At 19.1% G+C, this 23816-nt stretch overlaps 3 protein-coding genes across 3 annotated transcripts; all 3 read left to right on the top strand.

The window, feature by feature from the left end:
• Positions 1 to 7208: 7208 nt before the first annotated feature.
• Positions 7209 to 8161, top strand: MKS88_003076 (fam-l protein; the record flags this gene model as incomplete). The annotated part of the gene is made up of 2 exons (XM_067216137.1): positions 7209 to 7295; positions 7421 to 8161. 2 exons carry the CDS (start codon positions 7209 to 7211, stop codon positions 8159 to 8161), a joined length of 828 nt encoding a protein of 275 aa, XP_067072815.1.
• A 9967-nt stretch (positions 8162 to 18128) lies between these two features.
• On the top strand, positions 18129 to 19371 carry MKS88_003075 (PIR protein; the record flags this gene model as incomplete). The annotated part of the gene is made up of 3 exons (XM_067216136.1): positions 18129 to 18146; positions 18292 to 19071; positions 19207 to 19371. The coding sequence occupies 3 exons, from the start codon at positions 18129 to 18131 to the stop codon at positions 19369 to 19371; spliced, it is 963 nt and encodes a 320-aa protein (XP_067072814.1).
• A 3318-nt stretch (positions 19372 to 22689) lies between these two features.
• On the top strand, positions 22690 to 23663 carry MKS88_003074 (uncharacterized protein; the record flags this gene model as incomplete). Its single annotated transcript, XM_067216135.1, has 2 exons — positions 22690 to 22776; positions 22902 to 23663. The coding sequence occupies 2 exons, from the start codon at positions 22690 to 22692 to the stop codon at positions 23661 to 23663; spliced, it is 849 nt and encodes a 282-aa protein (XP_067072813.1).
• Between the last annotated feature and the right edge of the window lie 153 nt (positions 23664 to 23816).

Below are 23816 nucleotides of genomic sequence, written 5' to 3'. Positions count from 1 at the left end.
TTTTCATTAACTTAATTGTAGTATATAACCGTAAATAATATTTTATTAATAGCTAACACATTTATATTACATCAAGTTATTTTATTACATATATTCTTTACCCTAACCACAAATTAACAAAACATTGTATTAATGTTAATATAAAATATATAAATAAAAAATAAAATTTTTGAAATAAATTATTTAAAGATGATCTGGTTGTAATTATTTTATAATAAATATATGTCTTTTAATTATTTTTCTACAAGCTATTATATTCATTTTATTTTAATTAATAAATTTGGATGAAAAATTACTTAATATTTTAGTTTAATAAATTTTTTCCCTTTTTACATTTTAATATATGATACATTTATCATTAAATAACGAAAGCTAAACATTTTAAAATTATAAAATGACAGAAAACTGTGAAGGAAAATTATAATAAATATTCCATTCAATATTACCAAGAAAACGATATTACTAAAAACTATATTATTACAAAAGATTTAGAATTCATAAAACAATTCTACAAGATGTTACAAAAAATAAATAATTTTTCATTAAAATATTCGCATTTTCTCTTTAATATTGTTATGTTAGCATTCCTATGAGGTATGATTATTATTATATTCAATAATTTTTATACGTTTTATGTAATTTTTTTTTTCATATTAATATGAATGTTTTATTATTATGAAAGTGCGGATAATTTTTTAAATATTATATGTTTACCATAATGTTTAGTCAACTACCTTTGAAAAAACATAGTGTGGGAAAGTAAACCTAAATAATAAATTAGATGTAGGTGTAAGAAGGTTATTATATGAAGAAAGAAATATAAATTCCCAAAGTATGGGCTTAACTTCAAAAGAAAATCCTCAAGGGAAATTTTAAAAACCATCTGTTTCATTAAAAAATGATGATTATCATAAATGAATATTTGGTAAATTAAAAAAAAATTCGTTTCAAAAGGGAAAAAATATCCCAGCAAAAAAAAATATATTATCATACATATTTGAACCTTTAAATAAATTATATGCAATATACGAAGGAGAAGTAATAATATTATTTGTTTCTATATATAAAGGATTAACGAATTTTAAGGGTACACATAAAGAAAAATTTCTAAGTTTCCTTTCGATCTTTAATCTAATTATAACTTGTATTTTTAGTGCATATATTTTTGGAATTCTATGTTATATCATCACCCTGAAAGATGATGATTTATATGCATAAATTTTGCCATTTTTTCTAATATTTATATTAACAGTATTTTTTATTTTCTATAAATTATGGAATAATAGGAAGATGAGTAATCAAACAGTTAAAATAAGTAAAAAGAAATTTATGAACTCTTATTAGATTAATACGAAAAAAGTATTCTTGGAAATCTTTAAATTGATTTCTGATTTTTTAATACACAACATATTTTGTATATTTAAAAATATTTGTGCATACCAATTCACTTTATGCATGTGATGCATACACTATTTTCTTTTCAAATTTTATAGTAATAAATTTTTATACTGTAGTTCTTATTTTCAACAATGTAAATAGATAATTTTTGTTTTTGTTATCAATATAATTATATTTTTTTTTTCTATGAGAATATCTACATTTTTATATTATTTATTTTTTTTATTTATATATGTAGAAAAACCACTAAAGACCTGTGTTTTAATTATAATAGGATAGTTATATAATGTCTTTTTGTTTTAATGAGTTAGTAATTTATCCAATTGTTTTTCATTTTTTCATTCGTATTTCAATATATATGTAAATTTATAAATATATATTATTACGAAGTTTTATAATTTTCCTTTTAATGTAAATATATTTAGTGGATATTTATAGTTGTTCATTATATTTTAATTAGAACATTATTATTTGAAAGAAATAATAGCTTAACAACTGAAGTGTTTAAATTAAACATAAATCAACTTCGTAATATTTTTTTTACTAAAAAGAACTGCTATTAATATGTAAAGTTTTATTGTTTCAAATGATGTAATTTCATTATGTTAAAAATGAATATATTACAGAATTACTTCTTTTATACTATGAAAAAAATCCGTTCTTAACGTTTATTTATTCTGCAGATATATTTAAATGAAGTTAATAGTTATTTTATTTTTACTTTCTATATTGTGCAACTAAAGTAGTAATTTGTTGTTTTTTATATTTTGTTATATATGAATGTTTATGTTACATATTTTTTATATGTTCCACTCAATACATAATACTAATATAGTGCAAATTAATTGAACAAATTATATAAATTTTGCGTATAATATTTTTCTTTTTATTCTTGTTAATATTAACCCAATTTTTCTATTATAAGTCAAAATCTATTAGCAGGTTATTTATTTTATAATAGTTAAAAGAAAATATAAAGTGTCTATAACAATTTTGATAAATAAATTATGTTCACGTTTATATAATGCATAGAAATTTCTCTCAACTTTTTCATTATGAATATAGACATTGTCAGCATAACTATTTGTATGCGAAAATATAGTACACAAAAAAGACATATTCATAATGTATACCATTACCTTTATTAAGTTTTACATAATAATGTACAAAATAAATTATTAAAAATTTCTTACAAAAGTTAAAAGGAAGAAAAAATACTATGTTTTTCCATATAATTAAGTGTATAGTAAAATAATATGAATGCAAAAAATTATAACAATCATTAAGAATAATTCTTTAAAAGTTGTACTTAACAGAATATAATATTGACTCCAATATCAAAATATAATTTTATTAGGGGAAAATTTTAATTTACAGACGATTATATTAAAAATATAATACATCTAATAAATAAAGGTAAATAATAAATATAACATAAAAATTATTATACAAAAGAGTTATTTTATTATAATGCTTGATGATTCATTTTTTTTTTCTAAATAAGTAATATAAATTCTATTAATTTATTAAATATTATGTTAATATATGGTTTTGAATCCTTTATATATGTATTTTCTTATGAAGTAAAATAAGATAATACATTCTCATTATAATACATAATTAATGCGAATTGATTATATAAGTACCATTTTGTTAGTAATATTAAAATTATATATTTCTTTTCTTATAATAATTATTTTATTTTTTTAGATTTTTAATTAATAATTTTTTTAAAAAATATAAAATATAATATCCTCACAAACTGAAAAACTTTTTATGTTAATATACGTTTTCTATATACTATCTTAATGCATCTTAGTTAATAAAAATAACTACATTTTGTATATTAATTATTTTCCTTGATTTTTTAGTATAATAAAAAAAAGGAGTAATATATCATATGGTATTGTATAATACTTAATGCACAACAATTTTTATTATAAAAAGAATTATGAATCTTTATTTATTGTTAAGATGAATAAAAGTATTTAATGAACTTTATTAATTATATTTTCTCTTTTTGCATTTCGTGTAGACCAAAAGATAAAAAAAAAAGTCTTTGTATTAAGAATATCAAATACACAATTTTCGCTTAATATGTAATGAATATTAATAGAAGGAATTTAGTTTTACATGTAATTCCATATATAATGTTATAAAATATATGTATACATATTATCTTAATGTGAAATATGTAACATTACTGTTATGTTTAAATTAATATCATTTAAACCTATTGGATTATGCATGATTTTTCTCTGTATAATCTATTTAACATCAAATTTCGTTGTTCTAGTACTTATATTTCAAAAAAATGAGTTCCATAATTCATTGTGTTTCTGAAAATTTATTTATCATAGAATAAAAATCATTATTAATGTAATAAAACTACATTAATATATGTAATATCTTTATTGAAACAAGTTTTTGGGAAATATAAAGAAAACTCTATTTTTGCAGTATAAATAATGGTAGTTTTATGGAAAATTATTTTTCGAGTTATCCTCATAATGCATAATATGTATTTATTTTTCTTAATAAATTATATATACCCTAAATAATAATTGAATAACAATACTAATATTAATTATTCAATTAATGTGAAAGTAGTTTTGTATCTTCTCTATCTATTCTTTTTAACATATAAAATTTCATAGAATATTTATCTTTTAATTTCATATTATTTCTTTACCTTATTAAAATACTTCAGGTGTGGCTTTATATAAGAAATTTTTATAGTTCTGTTAGAATCGTATTCATATACTTTTAATTTTGCATTATTATCATTAAAATAATATATTCTGAAAACTTTTTTTGGATTTTTTTTAAAATATTTCAAATAAATTGTTTAGGAATTTATATTATATGTAGAATTATTATTATTATTATTGAAAATATATAAGTTATAATTTTGTATGCTATGTAATGCATTCATTCTGCCGAATATATACGACAAATTTAAAAATTATTTGGTGATATTTGTTCATTTTGTTTATTTAAATATGTCAATATATTTTTATTTATTCTTATTGAAGGTATTAGGGTAGTACAAATGAAGTAAAGTTGTATTATTAAAAATTACATATATTTAATTGCTATCCTATAACAGCAGTGATTTTTTGTAATAGATTAAAGTAGATGAAAAATGATATCTTAACTTTTAGCTGGAATTATTTATGGTTTTAAGGAAGAGAAAAAACATGAAAAATAATAGATTTAGTGTTAATATAATAATTGGAAAATAAGAAATAATTTCTTAACTAGTAGTAACGGCTTGAGATTCTTCTTGAGTGTATGACTGTTGAAGGGAAAAATACGCTGGAACTGTTATTATTTTTTTTTTAGTACATACACTTAAAATATTGAAAAATTTTAAGAATGGTACAATTATGCACTTAATAATATAATTTTTATGAATACCTTATTAATTTTTAAAATTTTATACTTGGATAAAAACATTATATCTTATTTGTATAATACATCTATTTATATGGTTAATATATAAACCCTAATATTTTTAAGGATGCATGTTAGGAATACATTTATTATTTGAGGTATTGAATCTTTTTAGACTTAGTAGAATACATAATTTTTATTTAAATTTATAAAACAGAAAACATTTAAAACAATTTTATTTTATATAAATGAAAAAACTAACGCTTCTCTACGTGAATTATGATGAAACCAATAAACAATGTATCAAATTCGATAATTATTGAACATTTAAATGATATTATATTATTTGTACGTATTGTATTATATATCTAGTACAGGAATGCAAATAATATGTTAAAATTTTATATTATTATATATTTAACTTGTTTATTTGTATGTATAAAACATTAATTGAATTAATTATTAAATGTAAAAAAGATATAATATGAAAACTACGCTAATTTTATTGAGTAATATATATATATAATATAACAATACACCCATGATATACATAATTAATAAGGAGAAAAATAAATATTTTACAAGAAAATTGTACTATTGGTATATAATTTCTTAACTTAAGACAGGTATGAATAATATGGAAAAATAAAGATTTATTTTTTAAGAAGACTCAGAAACACGTTTAGAAATCATCAATATATATAAAACAGAAAAATACTACTTTTAAGTAATTTCATGAAGGAATGTAGCTATATACTATCCTTATTTTTCGAAATTCATTATATAATATATAGATATGGATTATTATATATTTTCAAAATGGATTAAATTATATTACATAAAGAGATATTAAATGAGAATAAAGAAGTGAGACAATAAAATTGAGCAAAAACCTAAAAGAAACTAAATAAAAGAATTAATTAGTGTGGTTAAGATAATAATATATACACCAAATCAATAAACATAAAATAACGTTAATTGTTGTAATTTAAAAATAGCGTTTTAATTTTAGGTAATTTTTTCTATCTTTTAATTATTAAATTATTATATTGCAGGTTAAAACTTTTTAATAAGAATAATATAAAATTATATATTAGATTATTAAAATAAATTTTTATGAAAATGATATTTTTATAAGTATCTTCTTCTCTTTAGCTCTTAAGAAAATAATCTATTTGTGAAAAATGGGCTTTTTCCATTAAAAGTATTTTTTAAAAAATGTTATATTTTTATATATGCATATTGTTTTATTAAGATATACCTCTAAAATGCATTTCAAGCATTACGTATTTTAAATGAATAAACAAAAAATAATAAATTTATTTGAAAATTGTAAATTGAAAAATTATTAAACCACACTTTTTAGTAAATTACATTTTTGTGCTTTATCATTTGTTACAAGTCACTTGTGCTCTGCATATTATTTGTAAATTTATTTCTTATGATATATTTCTAAATTGATCAAATTATTTTTACTGTATCTGTGCTAATTATACATTTAATATCCTTTCTCTTTTTTATATTTTTTGACTATATAATTATTTCTACTAAATGTATACAGTTAATTAAAAAAAAAAAAAATTATGTAGTTCATTATAAATATTCGTCATTTAGAAATAATGGTATATATTAAATTTAATTAAACCTATATCTTTCAAAAAATTTCGCAAAAAAAGAAAAATTAGGTCTTACATAAGGTTATATATTTTTTCAGAGATTAGATATTTCGATAATATTATATTCTTTATGCATAGTATAGACTAAAAAAGTTTGTATGTTCTTTATACGTAAATAAAACATGTCGACATATTAATATATAACAAAATATTCCATAAAACATAGTTATCTTCATTTATTATTACTATTATTATTTTCTTATAATTAACACTTTTTTAGAAAGAAGTTCTTCCAAAATATCATACTGATAAAATTATAATACTTAATGACATTATATTCTTTAGTTATCCTTTTGGAATATGCAGCATTGTATTTTATATATATACTATACGTTCCATATGGTGTATAAACTCCATATTTCCTTATAATATGAAAACATTATTTTTTTCATAGTTTATTTTTAAAAAAATTAATAAAAAAATTATTTAATTAGTGGATTACATTGAATAATTAAATTACATATTTCGAATATTTTTGCATGAATTAAAATTATTTTATTTAATTGAAAGTTATTTTTTTTAATAAACACTATTACGTTAAAGATCATATAATACCTTTTTAATATTATTTTCGTATATCAGTGTTATATTCTGTATTTATATAAATTCTATTAAGTACGTATCAAAAAAAAAAAAATTAATTTTAAATAAATATCATATCGTTTGTCTTTAGAAGGATATTGCATAGCTGTTAATATATTTTTTACTAAATATATTAATATATTAAAAAAACATACCATGGAAAAAAGCATTATGATTTTCTTATTTATTAAAATAGTTGTATTTAACTTTTTAACGTGGATACCCCTTTTAAGCAATAATGTAGTACGATAAAATTATTAAAGAATATTTGTATAATTCATATTTTTCGTTTTATATTTTAATGAATCATGTTTTCACAATTGTATTATTTATTCTTTTAATAATAATTATTTATTTTGGGTATTTAGAGTATGTTTAGCAAATACCAAAATAAGCACTACAACATTGGTAGAAAATTAGATTCCAGTACTTATGGATTACTAGAAAAATATAAGCAGGATAAGGATTCAAATGTTGCAATGTTAAGAGATGGTATATATAATAATGGAGTGAACAAAAAAAAGGATATATATAATAATGAAAAGGAATGCACTGAAAAAAAGAAACAATTATATAGAGGTTCATTAAATAATTATGATGGCCATAAACAAGATATGGACAATAAATGTTCTACATTTGAAACAAAAAAGTACTCTCGCCTTGAAAAAAAAATATTCAAAGAACTTGATTATATAGATTTTCTTAAAGGCAACAAGAATATTAGTGATAAGACTTACAAAAAAATAATGCTTGAAAAATTATCATTAAGATTAGCTTTGCCTATATTATTTTTTTTGTTGTTATCAACTGTACTTATAGTAGATATATCTCTGCGTTTACCATCTGACGGAAAAGGATTTTGGAATCTATCAGGATTGGGAACGATTTTAAAAGAATATGAGGACAAATTAAAGCCTTATCTTGAATGGTTAACGAAACCCTTATGGACTTCGGCAGGGAGCTCTTCCGCTAGTGTACTAGGAGCATTATTTAGTGTTATATTATATGTTATACCCTTTTTAATATTAGGTGTCACACTTATATCGTACATTTTTTATTATCATAGAAAAGCTAAAAAATTTGAAAAAATTAAGTTCAGTAAAAAGTGAAATGAATAATAAAAAATATGTACGTTTTAGGTCGCAAATCTTTCAATTTGACGTGATATCTATAATATCATTAGTCATATGTATAATAAACATATATTTAATTGAAGAATCTTTATGCAAGGAATTACACATTAATGCCTTTTCTAATTCCTAAAAATAATAATATATGTTCTTAGTTATTTTATGAATGTGAACGTTTTATTTTTTTTAAATTTGTATTTTAAATTAATATGTAAACTTAATTATATATTAATGCATATAACATAAATTTGTACATTTAAATATATTCTTTTGAAGGATATTTTCATGTGCTTTAAAATGAAAACATAAAAGTATAATTTACATAATTTTTTAGAGTATTTTGTTTAATTATATTTGAAATAATAAAAAATTTGCTTACTATTTTTTACCCTTTCCTAAACGAATATTACTATTTGTTTAAATAATTAGAAATTATCAGATTAGTTTTAATTTAGCAATAAATGTGTCTTTTTTTGTATTTAATGAAAAGAAGTATATATTATTGCACTGATAAGTATACATATATTTACTAAAGGAAAAACTTAATATATATTTTGTAAAATATCTCTGTTGAGATATGTACTATACATATTTGCTGTAAAAATTTACTAAAACACATTTACTTTTATTTTTTGAAAGATATAAAATGGGGAATTATTAATATATAACAAGGCGAAGTTCATTTTATATAAAGATTATTTATAATAGTTCACTAATTTAGGAATTCTAAATTCTTACAGTTTAATGAGAAGTTAAGAATATTTATAATTTTATTATTCTACATAATTGCAGTGTTATTTCGTTTATGAAAAAATTAATTAAAACTAATTACATTGCATATTTATAGATAAATGTAATGTATAGGACTCTTATTTTGTTATCATTCAAACATTTAATTAACGAATTAAATTTAATCACATATTAATAGATAATATGTACAAAGGATATTTATTCTTCCCAGAAATATATGTAATATTCTATAAATGTTTTATATGTCTAAAAAAACATAAATTATCATTTCATTAATTAAAATTAATATGTATTTTCTACAACCATTTCATTATCTGTAAGAATTTATTTTTATATTTATCCAATTTTTTATGGTAATACACAGATAAATTATGTAAATATTAATATTATTTTATGGTTTTATGCACATATATAGTTTACTTTTACCATAAATAATATGCGAATATTTATAACTGTTATTTTTTTAATAAGGTAAGGTAACAATATCGAATTATATTTTTTTTCATATAATTCATTAATATAGATTTGGAATTCAGGCTATATCTAAAATATAGTCTAGGTTTATTAATGGAATTTTAGTTTTAGTAGAAACTGCATGTAAGGGATTATTAGATTTATGCGAATTATAATGTTCCAGAAAATCAAAGTATTTCTGCATTTATTATTTAATTATTTCAATTAAGTAATTGTTGATTTAGTTATGTTTTAAATATATTACATAAAAATTTTTGATATAATAAATTTGCACATTATTATTATTATCATTTTTAAATAAGTAAAAGGAAAAAATAAAAAAAATCATGATAAATAAATATACCAATGAATTTTTGAGGGTGTAAAAAAAATTAAAGTATTCTCTTAATTGTATTAAATGGAACTTACATTTTATTATAATTTATTTGATAGTACAATTTTTCTACTGTTTACTTTATCAGTTTTTATGCTTTAACTTATTTATACGTAAAAAATTCTTTTTAATTAGGTAACATTTTTGCTGTTGAAATGATAAATGTTTGTAAGAAATACAAGAGGTTGTCATTAAGAATGTAAACATATGAACATATACATTAGTGGAATAAAAATATATTTATTTCATTATACGAAAATTGATTTAGCAATTCAAAAAAACCATTTTAATTGTAATAATTTACTTTTTGTTTTTTTTTTTTAAGTAATTATAATTTTTTGCTTATAATGGATTTTTAATTTTTAATTGTGTAAAAATTTAGAAAGTGTAACAATAACACGTTACAGAATAATTTTCTTGTCATAAGAAATTTTTATGTTATGTAAAAATATTAATTGTTTATGTTTCTCCTTAAGAATATGTTTTCAATAGTATTTATTTAAACAGAATAGTATATTATGAATTCATTTATAATTTTTCCAATAGGAAAAATAGTATATTATTCGTACTCTAAAATTTTCTTTTAACAAACTTTTATATAACTTAAATTTGTATTTAACATGGCTATATTTATTTATAATATTATATGATTATTTTTATTTGCACATATTATTATTTAGTATCATAGAATATAATATTCTTTTTATTTATTATATTAAAAAGAAGTAAATGTAATTAATATACATAATGCACTTATTTTTTATTATCTATGATTCATAAAAATAATACACAAAAATTATGTATTAATTTAAGGCTATTTTTAATCTATAATAATACTATATTTTAAAGGAAAATTATACTTGGAAATATAAAGAATAAAAGGGTAATTTATGAAATAAATAAAAAATGTAATAAAAAATTAAAAAACACGGGGAAATGTATTTACAATTTTTATTTTTGGAAAGCAAAAATATATATTATTGTACAAAAAAAAAATAATAATAAAAACTTAATATACATATATGGTATAAATGCAAATGAATATTTTTTTATTTAACATTTCACTCAATTACATTATATTTTTATTTAATATTATAATATAAAAATATATTTCGTTTTTTTTATAATTATGAATGTTTATTGTGTTCTCAATTAATAGCGTTAATATATTCTAAGCTCAGAAGCTAAAAGAAGAACAACTATTACTAATATACATTTATGCAAATTTAAAAATTTATTTCAGAGTTTACAAAACAAATATAATATATGTTGCTATATATTTTTAATTTTTATATATTTATATTCAAATTTTTTTTTACTTTATTTAATAAATATATATTAAAACTTAATGGGTAAATAATATAAATATGAATGTTTATATATCATTTTATTATGATAATTGTTATTAATACAGCTTTATAAAAATTTTATTCTTATGAAGGTGTATTATATTATTACTTAATATAAAAAATTAGACATCAATTTATATTGTAATCACTCTTAGAAAAGTATTTTAAATTATTTGAATTCATATAAACATATAGCGGATACCATATAGAGAATAATGTTAACGATTTTGATAACTTATTAAGATTGTTGTTTTGGGGATGAATGATACTTTAATAAACTATATAAAATGATTACAAAAATTTTAAGGAAATACATAATACGAATAATAAAGATCATAAATATACTTATTTTCCTTTAAAAATAATATTGAATTCATGAAAATGAAGAATATAATTATATATAATTGAAAAATCATTTAATATATGTTTTCATAATTATTAAGAATTTACGTAATTTTGAAATAACTGTTACATATATATTTATATTATATAATATATATTATCAAGATTATGCACTTATTTACATCTGAAATTGTATCTTTTTATTTTGAAAATATATATTAGTCATTGTATTTTGTTTTTAAAATGAACTTATTTAGCTTTTATTTATGTAATTCTTTACTCAGTATAATTCATAATATCATTGTACAATCGTATATATATTGATATAAATTGTGCAAATAAATAATATTATGTAAATACAATTGTAATATACAACAACGTAATATTTTAAGTTTCCAATATTTAAAAGAAGTAAAACGATGTGTGTAATTTTATAATTATAGTGTATAACAATCCTTTCAGGTATTTTAGATATAATTAATAAAATTATTCCCTAAGAAGCACTTTATATATAATTTAAATCATTTATTAAATATACATTTATTAAAGAATAATATTTTTTCTCGATATATTAAAATTTTTATATTTGTATAAAAAGTTAGCTTAATATTATAAGGAGATTATGCATTAGAATAACCTACTAACTTGGATAAATACGTTAGTTAGTATATTAATTTTCATCCTGAAATGTAATCAGTGTTTGTAAAAAATATTTATTATTTAAAGAAACAAAATACCAATGTATAACAATTTCTTTAATATGTAATATAAAATTGCTAGGAATATATTGCTATAAAAACAAGTATTTATGTTTATGCAATCGTAATATTAACTTCTTTATTATACATTAACACATAATCTTATAACATTTATAAATATCAATATTGTACAAAACAATAATATATTATAGTATAATTTATTCGATAATTATTCACCTAAGAATTTTTTTATTTTTTCAAAATTAAATTGTCGCATTTATATGACATATATAACAGTTTTATATATAATATCCATATATATATCAAAAAGGAGTTATTACTAATAAATATAAATTCATTTTTTAAAATAAATATAAAGTTATACGTATTATAATAAAAGATTATGTGCTATTGTTTTTTATATATAGAAAGTTATATTAATTAACAATGTCATTTTAGTAAGTTCAGATAAGCTATAATAAAATGCAATCTATAATGGAGGTCATATGACACATACGCGGTTTATAGTAAATGAAAATATTGAAATATTATTATTTTAATAATCCATTTCTTTAGAAGAACAATGAATTTTTGTTTATAGAAAATATTTTAGCACTTATATAACTCATATTTTTTCCTTTATTTTTAGAATGATCTTAAAAGAGATTTACCGGAATTTAAATTGTAAGAAATATTTAATAATGAAACGACTTTTTATTGTTTTGATGAAGAATGTAAAGAATTTCAAAAATTTAAGGGGAAATATCAAGGAATTAGTGAACTCTGTATTAAAATTGAGAGAAATTTTAAGAACTATTCTACAATACTTAACTCAGAGTACAGTAATAATCGTTGGTCATAATTCACGTACGTGTAATATTATGAAATATGAAAAATGTTTTATAAATATCCAAAAAAGTATTATGATTCATATTTTAGTAAAATTTGCTATGTTAAAAATAAATATTACTATGAATCTAAAAGTTATTTTCACATCCATTACGATCCAAATGACATTTTGAACGAATGAAAAGAAAAAAATGTATTTGTATAATTATTTTAAAAATCATAGCACTGCTAATTCTTGTGTTAATAGTTATGATGATTTTATATATATCTAATATGATAAATACTTTAGTTAAATTAAATCGCTATATAAAATTTACAGAGTGGATTGTTATAATGCATTTGGAAAGGATACTTGTTAAGATTATTTTACATTCGAAGAAGGTTATAATCCCAATTATTTATTACATATGTTTTAATTTAACTGAGGAAAAGGAGATTTCATATTCTCAAAATATGCTGTTAAATATAAATCAAATGGTAGATAAAAGGAAAATGCGTATTCTCAAGCAGAAAAAACGATCACTTTTAGATTAATTAGATGTTGTCAGGTGAGTAATCCTCATGGTAAGACAGTATGGTTATATAAAAGCATCCCTACAACACTAGAAGCTTCTAAAAAATATGTAGATGAGAAAATATTTAATGATAGCTTAAATTACATGTTTCTGAATTTTCACATAAGTGTTAGTGCTTAGTGGTGAAAAGGGAGAAGTAAATATTGGAAGTGATATCTCAGATAGACAAAGTAATGTGTAGAAACCTGAAAGGAAGTGAGTATCTAAAAGATCCTCATCAAATAATAGATAGAAAGTTTATTCCTTTTCGTCAAAAAATGTTGTATTATAAGTTTTACTTAATTCCCCCTGTCCAGTACAAGGCTGAGAATTAAGAAAAATGGATGCCCAATAAGCGAGATCTAATAAATTAAGGTCGAATTATATATAATAAGTATCAAAAGTTAATATACTTTTGCGTACTATTGTTTATAATGCTAGTGCATAAGTGTGTTTATATAATACTTCTGATTCTCTTTTGTTCTGTCTAGGATTATTTGTTGCTCTATAATCACAGTAATTATAATTTTTTTTTTTTTTTTTACAAAGTACATACGCATTTTACATTAAAATATATATATTTTATATTACTGTTTATAATTAAATGTACTTTAAAATTTACAACAATAATATAATACTATATTATATTTTTTTTATATTTTACATTTTTATGTTAGTTCACTTCCCTTTTGTCATAGTTATATAAGCAGACAAAAAAAAGAAACGTGAAGGGTTGTTTATACAGCAATATAGGGAAATAATAATATATTTATATTTCAAGTCGTCAGAGTAGAAATACTAAAAGATATTGAGTACTTACTATTTATGTTTGTAGTTAATTTTCCCTTTATTGTATCAACTTGGATAACGAACTAGAATAAACATATTTAAAATATAATAAATTATAATCTATATGTAATACTATTTAATAAGGACAAGATAATAGAAGAAAAAATAAAAGTTGAAATTAAAAGAATAAGGATACTAGTTTAAATAGAAGACAACCACTAAAATATGAAAGATATAATGAATTATTCAAATAGCGACGTTATAATGAAATTAAAAAATCCTTAAATAAGAAAATAAACAAACATAAAAAATTTATATGAAATTATAAACTATATAACATAAAACTGTATTAAATGTGTTATCCTTAAATGTATAATACAAAATGATACATATTTTATGTATGATAAGGTTAACAATAAATTGTTATGAACAATTATCTAGCACGATATTGATAACTAATAGATATATAGTAAAAACATTAGAAGTTTTAACATATTCTGTTATAAATATAATTACAAAACTAAAGGAAAGTAGAAATATTTTTTTATTATTTGTATTCTAAGGAATTATATATAATGTACTTAATCTAAAATGTGATAAAAAGGCTTTGAAAGGAATCATATAAAAAAAATCGAATAACCCAATATTATGTACAATAATATATTTGTTTAACAAAATTGCGTGTTAGAATAACTATAAATGAACTTAAATAATAAGAAAAATATTATTATAATATTTAGACATATAATTTATACAATTGGTTTTTTTAATTCTGTAAAATAATAGTTCGTATTTATTTATATTTTTTGGTCGCATTCTTTCTTTATTTTTATTTTTTTGTGGTGCCCTTTATTTAATATATTATTATATTTAATGTGTTGTATTTTTATACAACATGAAATGAAAAACTTTTGTAAAAATTCAATAGACTTTATGATTATATTTAATTTTTATAAAATTCTTTAATGTAAAAGAATTCATAACAATATACTGATCATATTTTTATTAACATATAAAATATACTAATAATACAAGAAATTTTTTTATTTTTATATAGCGCTCGTAATTATTAAGGAAAATTAAATAAAAATAAAATTTATAACAGAATTTACAATAAATAATATATGGAAAATAGTAAATGAATTTATATAAACATTTAATATTTGATTTTATAAGATTTAGTAACCTATTAAATAGATTATAAAATAAATATAATTACGACTATGCTATAAATATAGATATATATTGAATGCAGGTGAGTATTTTTCTGCGCGTGTCATATTTTTTCATAATATTTTTATTTATTCTGAGAGTATTAAGTAATTAGTTTTTATAATTATATTAAAAAAAAATAAATAAATATATAGATATATATATAATAAAATGCATTTTTTACTTTATATAAATTATATATTCAAAAAGAAAATATTTGACAAGCAACTTCTAATTGTATTGGAATGCAATTATGAAAATTTTGTATTATTATTAAAATACAAAATATTTGCTTGTTATAAAAAATGATATAATAATATTTATTTTATTATTATTATTTTTTTTTTTTGCGTATTTTAACAACAAACTATGTAAAAATGAAATATTGCAATATTATTTTTTGTACATTTTTTTACGTATATCATTATATAAACCATACTTTTTTTAGAAATAAATATAATAAAGTTTTACTCTTATTTTTATTGTGTGTGTGAAAATTTGTATAATTCTTCAATAATTTCAGAAAACATGTCATATATTATGCATGAAATTAAAAAAGAAGAAAATTATACTTAAATATAAGTTTATATTTACTGTTGAAGAAATCAAGGAGCAAAGATTTCATAAGATAAGCATAAATAAGAAAAAAATGTAAGCGTCTAATAAAATAAAGCTCCTATTAAGTAAATGATTAATGAATGAAATTTTTTACAGATATGATATTAAGTTTTAGGATATTTTTATTCCTATTAATGTAATTATATCCATAACGCGGTTAGCTACTAGTCATTAATTTTTTTAAAATAAATTATTTTTTTATAAATTAAGCATTTTTAAGAATATTTACATTTATGTGAAAATTATTTATTCTTTTTTATAACTATGGATTAAAAGTAATAAAAAACCTAAGTAAAATTATAATAGAAAAGAGGAATCTATATACTTATATAAAAATGTTTAAAAAACTGAATAAAATATAATTATACGTGTTTAGAGATTTATCATAGAGATACATAATAATAAAATGGATTTCTAAATATTTATTTAAAAATATTAACTTTATGGATAACTAATTATTTTAGTGATGAATTATGAAAATATTGTCTACTTAATCTAATATGTATATAAAAAATAAAATCACAAAATATAAAACTAATAAAAAATAAGATATTAATGTTTCCAAAAAATAATATATTCATTTCAATACAAATGTTAGTCAAAATTATTGCAGTGCTCCTTTTTTAGTAGTACGATACAAAACATAAAGAACTATTTAATGAATATATTAATAACTCCATAAATTTAATAATGTCAAAAAGCAGTAATAAAAACTCTTCATAATAAAAGGAGATAATAATTTGGTAATATATTGTTAATAAAAATGTATTTAAGGAATTTATTTTATTGTGTGCTTTTTCTTGAGAAATACGAACTATGCAAAACAAATTTTAGCCTCATTTTAAGTTAAACATTTTTTATCAATTTATTTAAATGTAATATAATAATGAAGAGTTAAGGCTAATATAAATAAATATATATTAAAATAATAAATTATATGTAAAACAGGTTATCATTTTCATCAAATTGATAAATATATTTATAATATTATAATCTCTGTTATTTATTGTATCTATATAAAAATATTAATAAATAACCTTTAATATAAATAATAATATGATTGTATATATATTAATATTTTTAGTTAAAAATATGCAAAGAAAATTTGAAGCATTAAATTTTACAAGTAATAAAAATATAATATTAATATAATGTAATATATAGAGATATTCAAGATAAATTGTATATATCAGAGAATTAAATATTTATATATTGAGTTAAATGCACATTAGATAACTTTATATTAATTTTTGCTACTAATTTATTGAAATTTTTATTATTATCTATTCTAATAATATTTAAATGAATAGAACGTTCTGAAAAATATAATGTGAATTTTCAATTAATTCATATATTCCTAATTTAAAAATTTACAATGAACTTAAATGTAATTAAAATATAGGAATGCATCACTAAGAAAATGCAATTATATATATGTGTACATAGCTGTTGTATATGTTAGATAATAATTTCTTATATTAACAATGAAAAAAAAAATTAACCAAAAAAATATTTTTAAGAATATTAAATGATAAAATTGTTTTCATACCTGCATGTAATATCGCAGGTATAGGTATATTCGAAGAAACCTTAAATTTATGATAAGTAGTTATAATTTTTAACATTTGAATATGTGACAAAATTTTAAAATAATATTATAACTTTTTTATTTGTGTATGATATTATGTATTGTTCTGGTTATATTATATATTTAAATGTTACATTTACATAAGTATAATTTCATTATTATAATTTATACCTTATAAATATTTGAAAACAATTCCTGGTAGATAATATATTTTTTCATTTTTATATGTTTAATAAAATTTATGAAAATTACGAATACATTGTGTATTCTTATATATAATATATAAATGCATTTTAAAAATGTTTTTTATTCTCCTATTTCGAATGTTCTAAGATTCAAGACATACAAAAATGCCCGGTATCCTGCAGGTTCATATCATCTTAAATTGTAATTTATATATATTCATTGGAATATTCTTTTTCTTATGAACTACATTAATAAAATAATTCTGAAGATTTGGCTTTTCTATATACATAAATTTTTTTTTTTTTTTTTTATTTTATTAACTCTAAGGAAAGTTTTATACAATCACTACCATCTAAAATTTATTATAGAAAAAAATTTGAGTCAACTTATAATTATTGCTTTGCGTTTGAAGATAATAGTGAATTTCCAGAAAAAAAGGCTCAATTAAATAATTATGAAAAAATTAAAAGTGTTCAAGATAAGCTTTTAAGTGCTTTATGTTATGTAGCTCTTACTTTAGATGACAAGGATTGTAAAGGACAGTGTCATAATTTGTACTATTGGTTAGGCAATGAATTATTATTAAGTAAATTAGAGGAGGATTCATTTTCTAAAGTTATTGGAATACTTAATGATATTTCAAATATTCTTTATGAGCGTGGTAAATGCAAATGTACTTTTTTTAAAGATACTAATAAGGAGACGTTTGAAAAAATGAAGATTGCTTATGATTATTGCAAAGATCACGTTTCCATTAAGAGTACACTGGAAAAACATAATAATATGTGTAACAATAAATTTAGTGCCTATCTTGTTAATGCTGATAATACTTATAATGAACTGTATGACTGTGCAAAAACAAGATTTGATCCGTATATTATGCAACTAAAAAATCATATTCCCAGTTGTTTTAATGAAAAGTTATCTCGTTTGACATGCATAATTAATGAAGTTTCCGCAGAAAAACAAGTTTCAAGTCCATATAATACTGCTCATATTGACCAAGAATTTGTAATTAATCCATCAACCTTTGGTTCTTCTCAAATTCTTCCGTACATTGTTATACCTTTTATTGTAATATTCTTCCTTGGCTTCCTCTTGTATAAAGTAACTATTAATATAATTTATAAATTTAAATATTCTAATTTACTGCTATATATATTGTTTAATAGATAAATAAATAAAAAGTAAATATGAAATAATTATTATATAACCATATTATATTTATCATTTGAATAATAGTTTACTCCAATTTGGTCGTGGATGCATACTCGAATATTAAAGAAAAAATCAAGTAGACGTAATTTGGAAGATACAGATACACTAGAATTAACAGAATACATGTATGAACAAAGAAAATCAAATTTGGATAGAAGACAGTTAAATGTAGCGTATTATGCTACATGAGTAATCTTTTAAGAAAGGGAAAGAAAATATTGAATTTATACTATGAATAATAATTTTAACAAGAATATTTTTCAATATAATCATCTAATGAAAAAGTAAAAAATAAAAAAAAAAAGAAAACAAATACATAAATTAGAACATATATACCAGTAGACAGTAAACTCTGATATAGCAAACGATATATTAATTTATCTTATTTAAGAATGCTTTATTGATATATTATCTTTGTAAAAAAGATTAACAATTAAAATATATAGAGAATTACAAGAAATCAAAAGTATGGAGTGTTAGATCAGAAAATTCCATATATTTTGTTTTTCTAGTGTATATATAATTACACTAAATGATATTAAAAATGTATTAAAATATTTGCATTTATTGAGTTTACTAAAATTAAATATTTTATATATATAATAGCACGCACATAACTCATAATTTAAAGTAGTACAAAGAATAAAAAAGATATTTTATTCTTTGCAACAGTGCATTGTAAATAATTGTTATTATAAGATAAGAAATGTGCACGTGTGAAACAGTTTATATATTATACACTAATAGTAGAACGTATAATAAACAATAAAATAAGTTTTTATATATATTATAAATTCTACTATATAAAGGCGTATATTGGAAATAGCACATGTTATTAAATTAAATGAAACAACTTTTTATATAAATATGTAAATATAAATTTTTCACTATCTCTTAATATATATAACAAAAAGTTACAGGGGAAAAATGACAAATGTAATTTTAGTTTTTGACATGAATACTTCTATACATACATACTACATCTACATTGTATTCTTTAAGTTTTTGTGTTAAAGAAAAATGTTATATAAACATAGAAGTAATCAAGTAATTAAAAAAAATTTGAATAGACACCGTAGAAAAATGAGATTTTAGTATTTTCTATGATAAATAAGTTTATGGTAATTATTATGCTATAAAAAATCTAATGCATATAATTAGCTGTAATAGGTGAATTTTTATTTTTATAGGAAATATAAAAGTAATGTTGCACAAAAATCAAACTCATATTAAATAAAAAAGATTAAAAATTAAGTATTGTTCTTGTAATTTTACATTATATATTATTTTTTAAAAACATATAATATGCAGTCAAAATATAAATAAAATAAATTATGTTTAATATAAATACTGTAGTAAAAATAGTATGAAAATGTTACAAGAGAAATAAAAATATAGAAATGAAAAAAAAAAATACAATATCTGAACATCTTTGACCTACCATTTTTTTTTCTTTTTAATTATTTATTTTTTATAAAAGTAATTTTCTTAGGAAAACTTCTGTAAATTATTATTATATAATTAAAATGATATATTTAATATATAATATTTTTATAATTACCCCTGGCGCTAAATGCAACAAAGAGTATGGGATAAAAACGTACACGTATAAATATTTCTGCTCTGACAGTTATATTTTATAAAACATCAAATTTATTTCATTTATATTAGTTGTATAAGAGTTACAATTTAATATATTATTTCGGAGTATTTATGTATAAATCGTAAAAGCCTTATATTAATGTAAACATTTTAAAGAAAAATATCCATAGAAAAAATAATTTCCTAAGTTTTACTAAATTTTTTGTTCAATAAATTTTGTTTTTTTGAACTATATTATTTTTTATTGTAAGTTATTCTATATGAAATTATGTATTTATTAATGCTATTAACTCCAGTATATTCTAATTAAAATATTATATTGTATTTTGGGTAGAGGATTCAATTATGTGAGTATAATATATATTATTTTTGATTAAATTTATATACGAGCCTTTTAGATGATACTTTATTTTCTTAAAAGTGCTATCTTGTAAACTAAAATTGACATGCAAAATTAATTTTAATATTATTTTTCTAATTGTACTATATGCATATATAAGAGTGCATTGCTTAGAATATAAAATAGCATATATATATTTTATTTTTTTTTTTGCAAAAATATAGTTCTATCTAGAAATATTAAGGTAAATATATGGAAAAATGTATGTAAAAAACTTCACTACTTTGCAAAGAAACATTTTAATATATTCCTTAATACTTTTTCATTTTTTTTGGTATTATTAAATGTTATAATACTTTACGTAATTTATATTCCTTTCCGTAAATGTTATACATGTGCGTATAAAATAATTTTATTTTATGCTTCAAAATATTCGTAAAAAATTTCAGATATATTAGCCTATAGATAATATTTAGTAATAATATATGTAAGAGATCATTAATTTTGTCTAATAAAATATATCACAAATAAATTACATGTTGCCTATATTAATGATAATATTAGTGAAGTTAAGCAATTGTTGATTTAGTTTACTTTTATAAAAATGTTTTGAATTTTTATAAAAAAAAAATTAAGAAGAAAAAGGATTTTTATTTTTATTCAAGATAGGGTTAAAAAAATGCACTACTGAAACAAAATTATTCTGATTTTTACACAATTTATGTGGGTATTATACCATGTTTTTTTTTCTTACATTTTTTATAAATATATTTGTTTAATTAAAAAAATAAAATAATTCGTAAGTATAAAAATATGTTATTTACAAATAAGCATATAAACAAAACAAAAAATAATAATTTTCAATGATTATTATACAAAAATAAAAAAAATTTATAATTCCTTTTTTAAATGTATATATCTTAATATATTATGAATTGTATAACAAATATGACTTTTTAAAGATATTATGAACCATAAAAAAAAGCACGCGTTATAATCAGTAAAATACGGAAATTTTCACAAAATCTAGATATTTTGAACTTATTGTTACTTTTGCTTCATTGTTGTAAAAACTAATACTTTTTTTATCATTATTAACTACTTTTTCCGAAATATAATATTTATAAGATTAGAATATTTAGTAGAAAAGCTTAAAAATAATAATTATTCTAGAAATATCTAGAACAGTAGTATATACCTATATTATATACATTGTATATTGTAAATAAATTCAATAATTTCTAATAATTAAAAATCACAAAAAGAAATAGTTTAATCACTGTAATATGTAATTAAGTTATATTTTGTGAATATATGCGAATGAATTGAAGTTAAATAATTTTGTTTAAAGTTAATTTTTTATAAATAATATTAATTATAAAATTTTTTAGCATCCTTTTTTTGGTATTTTTTTTTTAGATTAAGTAATGAAATATGCTCTATATGTTAATTTTTTAAAAAAAAGCATTAAAATAAAAGATTTATTTTTTTATTGTTGGAAGTGTATAACTTGATGTTAAATTTTTTTTTTTATTGCATATATTTCAATATAAGTCATCTATAGCATGGAACAAAATATTATGTTTATTTTTTTTATCAAAATTTTTTTGTTTATCCTCTTAATTTGGATGTGTCATTTTTACAGTTACATGGTATGGTAAAATTTTTTGAGGGCATTTGTATTATTTATAATTTTACTGTTTATTTTTATTAATTATTTATTTTTAAATGGGAATATTTATCCATTCATATATGAAATATTTACGTTTTTTTTTAGAGCAGGTTTAACAAAATTTTGGATGAGAATTATGGTTCTGATAAAAAATTAGATACTCGAATTTATCGATTATTAGGAAATTGTGTAAAAGGTATTTTTGCAAATGTTGGTGATTTAGAATTAAAGATATCATATAATAAAAAAAAAAATAAAAAACAATTATTTACAACTGATAATGAAAAATGGAACAAAGAAAATAAAGAAAAATTATATAGAAGTGCATTAATTAAGGAAAAATTGATTAAGCAACTTATGAAAAATAAATCAACCATGTTGCATAAATCATATAATTATTATGAAAAAAAAATAATGAATGGACTTAATGATAAAGCTTTTTTTAAAAAAATGATGTTAATTAATGATAAGAATTACAAAAAATTAAAGCGTAAAAAATACGGATTACGACTTTTTTTACTTTTACTATTATTCGTGGTGGTGTTAATGATACCTATATTAGATTTATCATTAAGTAATTCTAATAATTCAATTTATTTATTGACATTATTATGTCAGATATTAGGATATAGTTCTACGTCTGATTCTCAGTCTCTTCAAGCTGGCTCTGGAGGCGTAGATACCCCTTCATTGAGCTCTTTTTGTTCAAAGAATTCAACTACAGCATTAAAAGTATCTAGTATTCTAATATATTGTGTACCTATTTTAATATTGGCTATTATGCTTATTCTAGGAATTTTTTGTTATTATAGAAAAATCATAAAACATAAACAAATTAAGTCCTTGGAAACGTTCTATGAGTGGTAAAGTATATGTTTATTTAAATAAGGAAACGTGTAATGGTATATACTGCATGTAATATCTTTATTGACATATTAAATATAGGAACAATTGCATATATTTTATATACGATGCTACATATATGCAGTAGTATTTGTATGCAAATTAAAAAAAAATATG

This window comes from Plasmodium brasilianum, chromosome 10 (assembly GCF_023973825.1).
Source record: "Plasmodium brasilianum strain Bolivian I chromosome 10, whole genome shotgun sequence".
NCBI lineage: Eukaryota > Apicomplexa > Aconoidasida > Haemosporida > Plasmodiidae > Plasmodium > Plasmodium brasilianum.
This window is presented reverse-complemented; position numbering and strand designations above follow the sequence as displayed.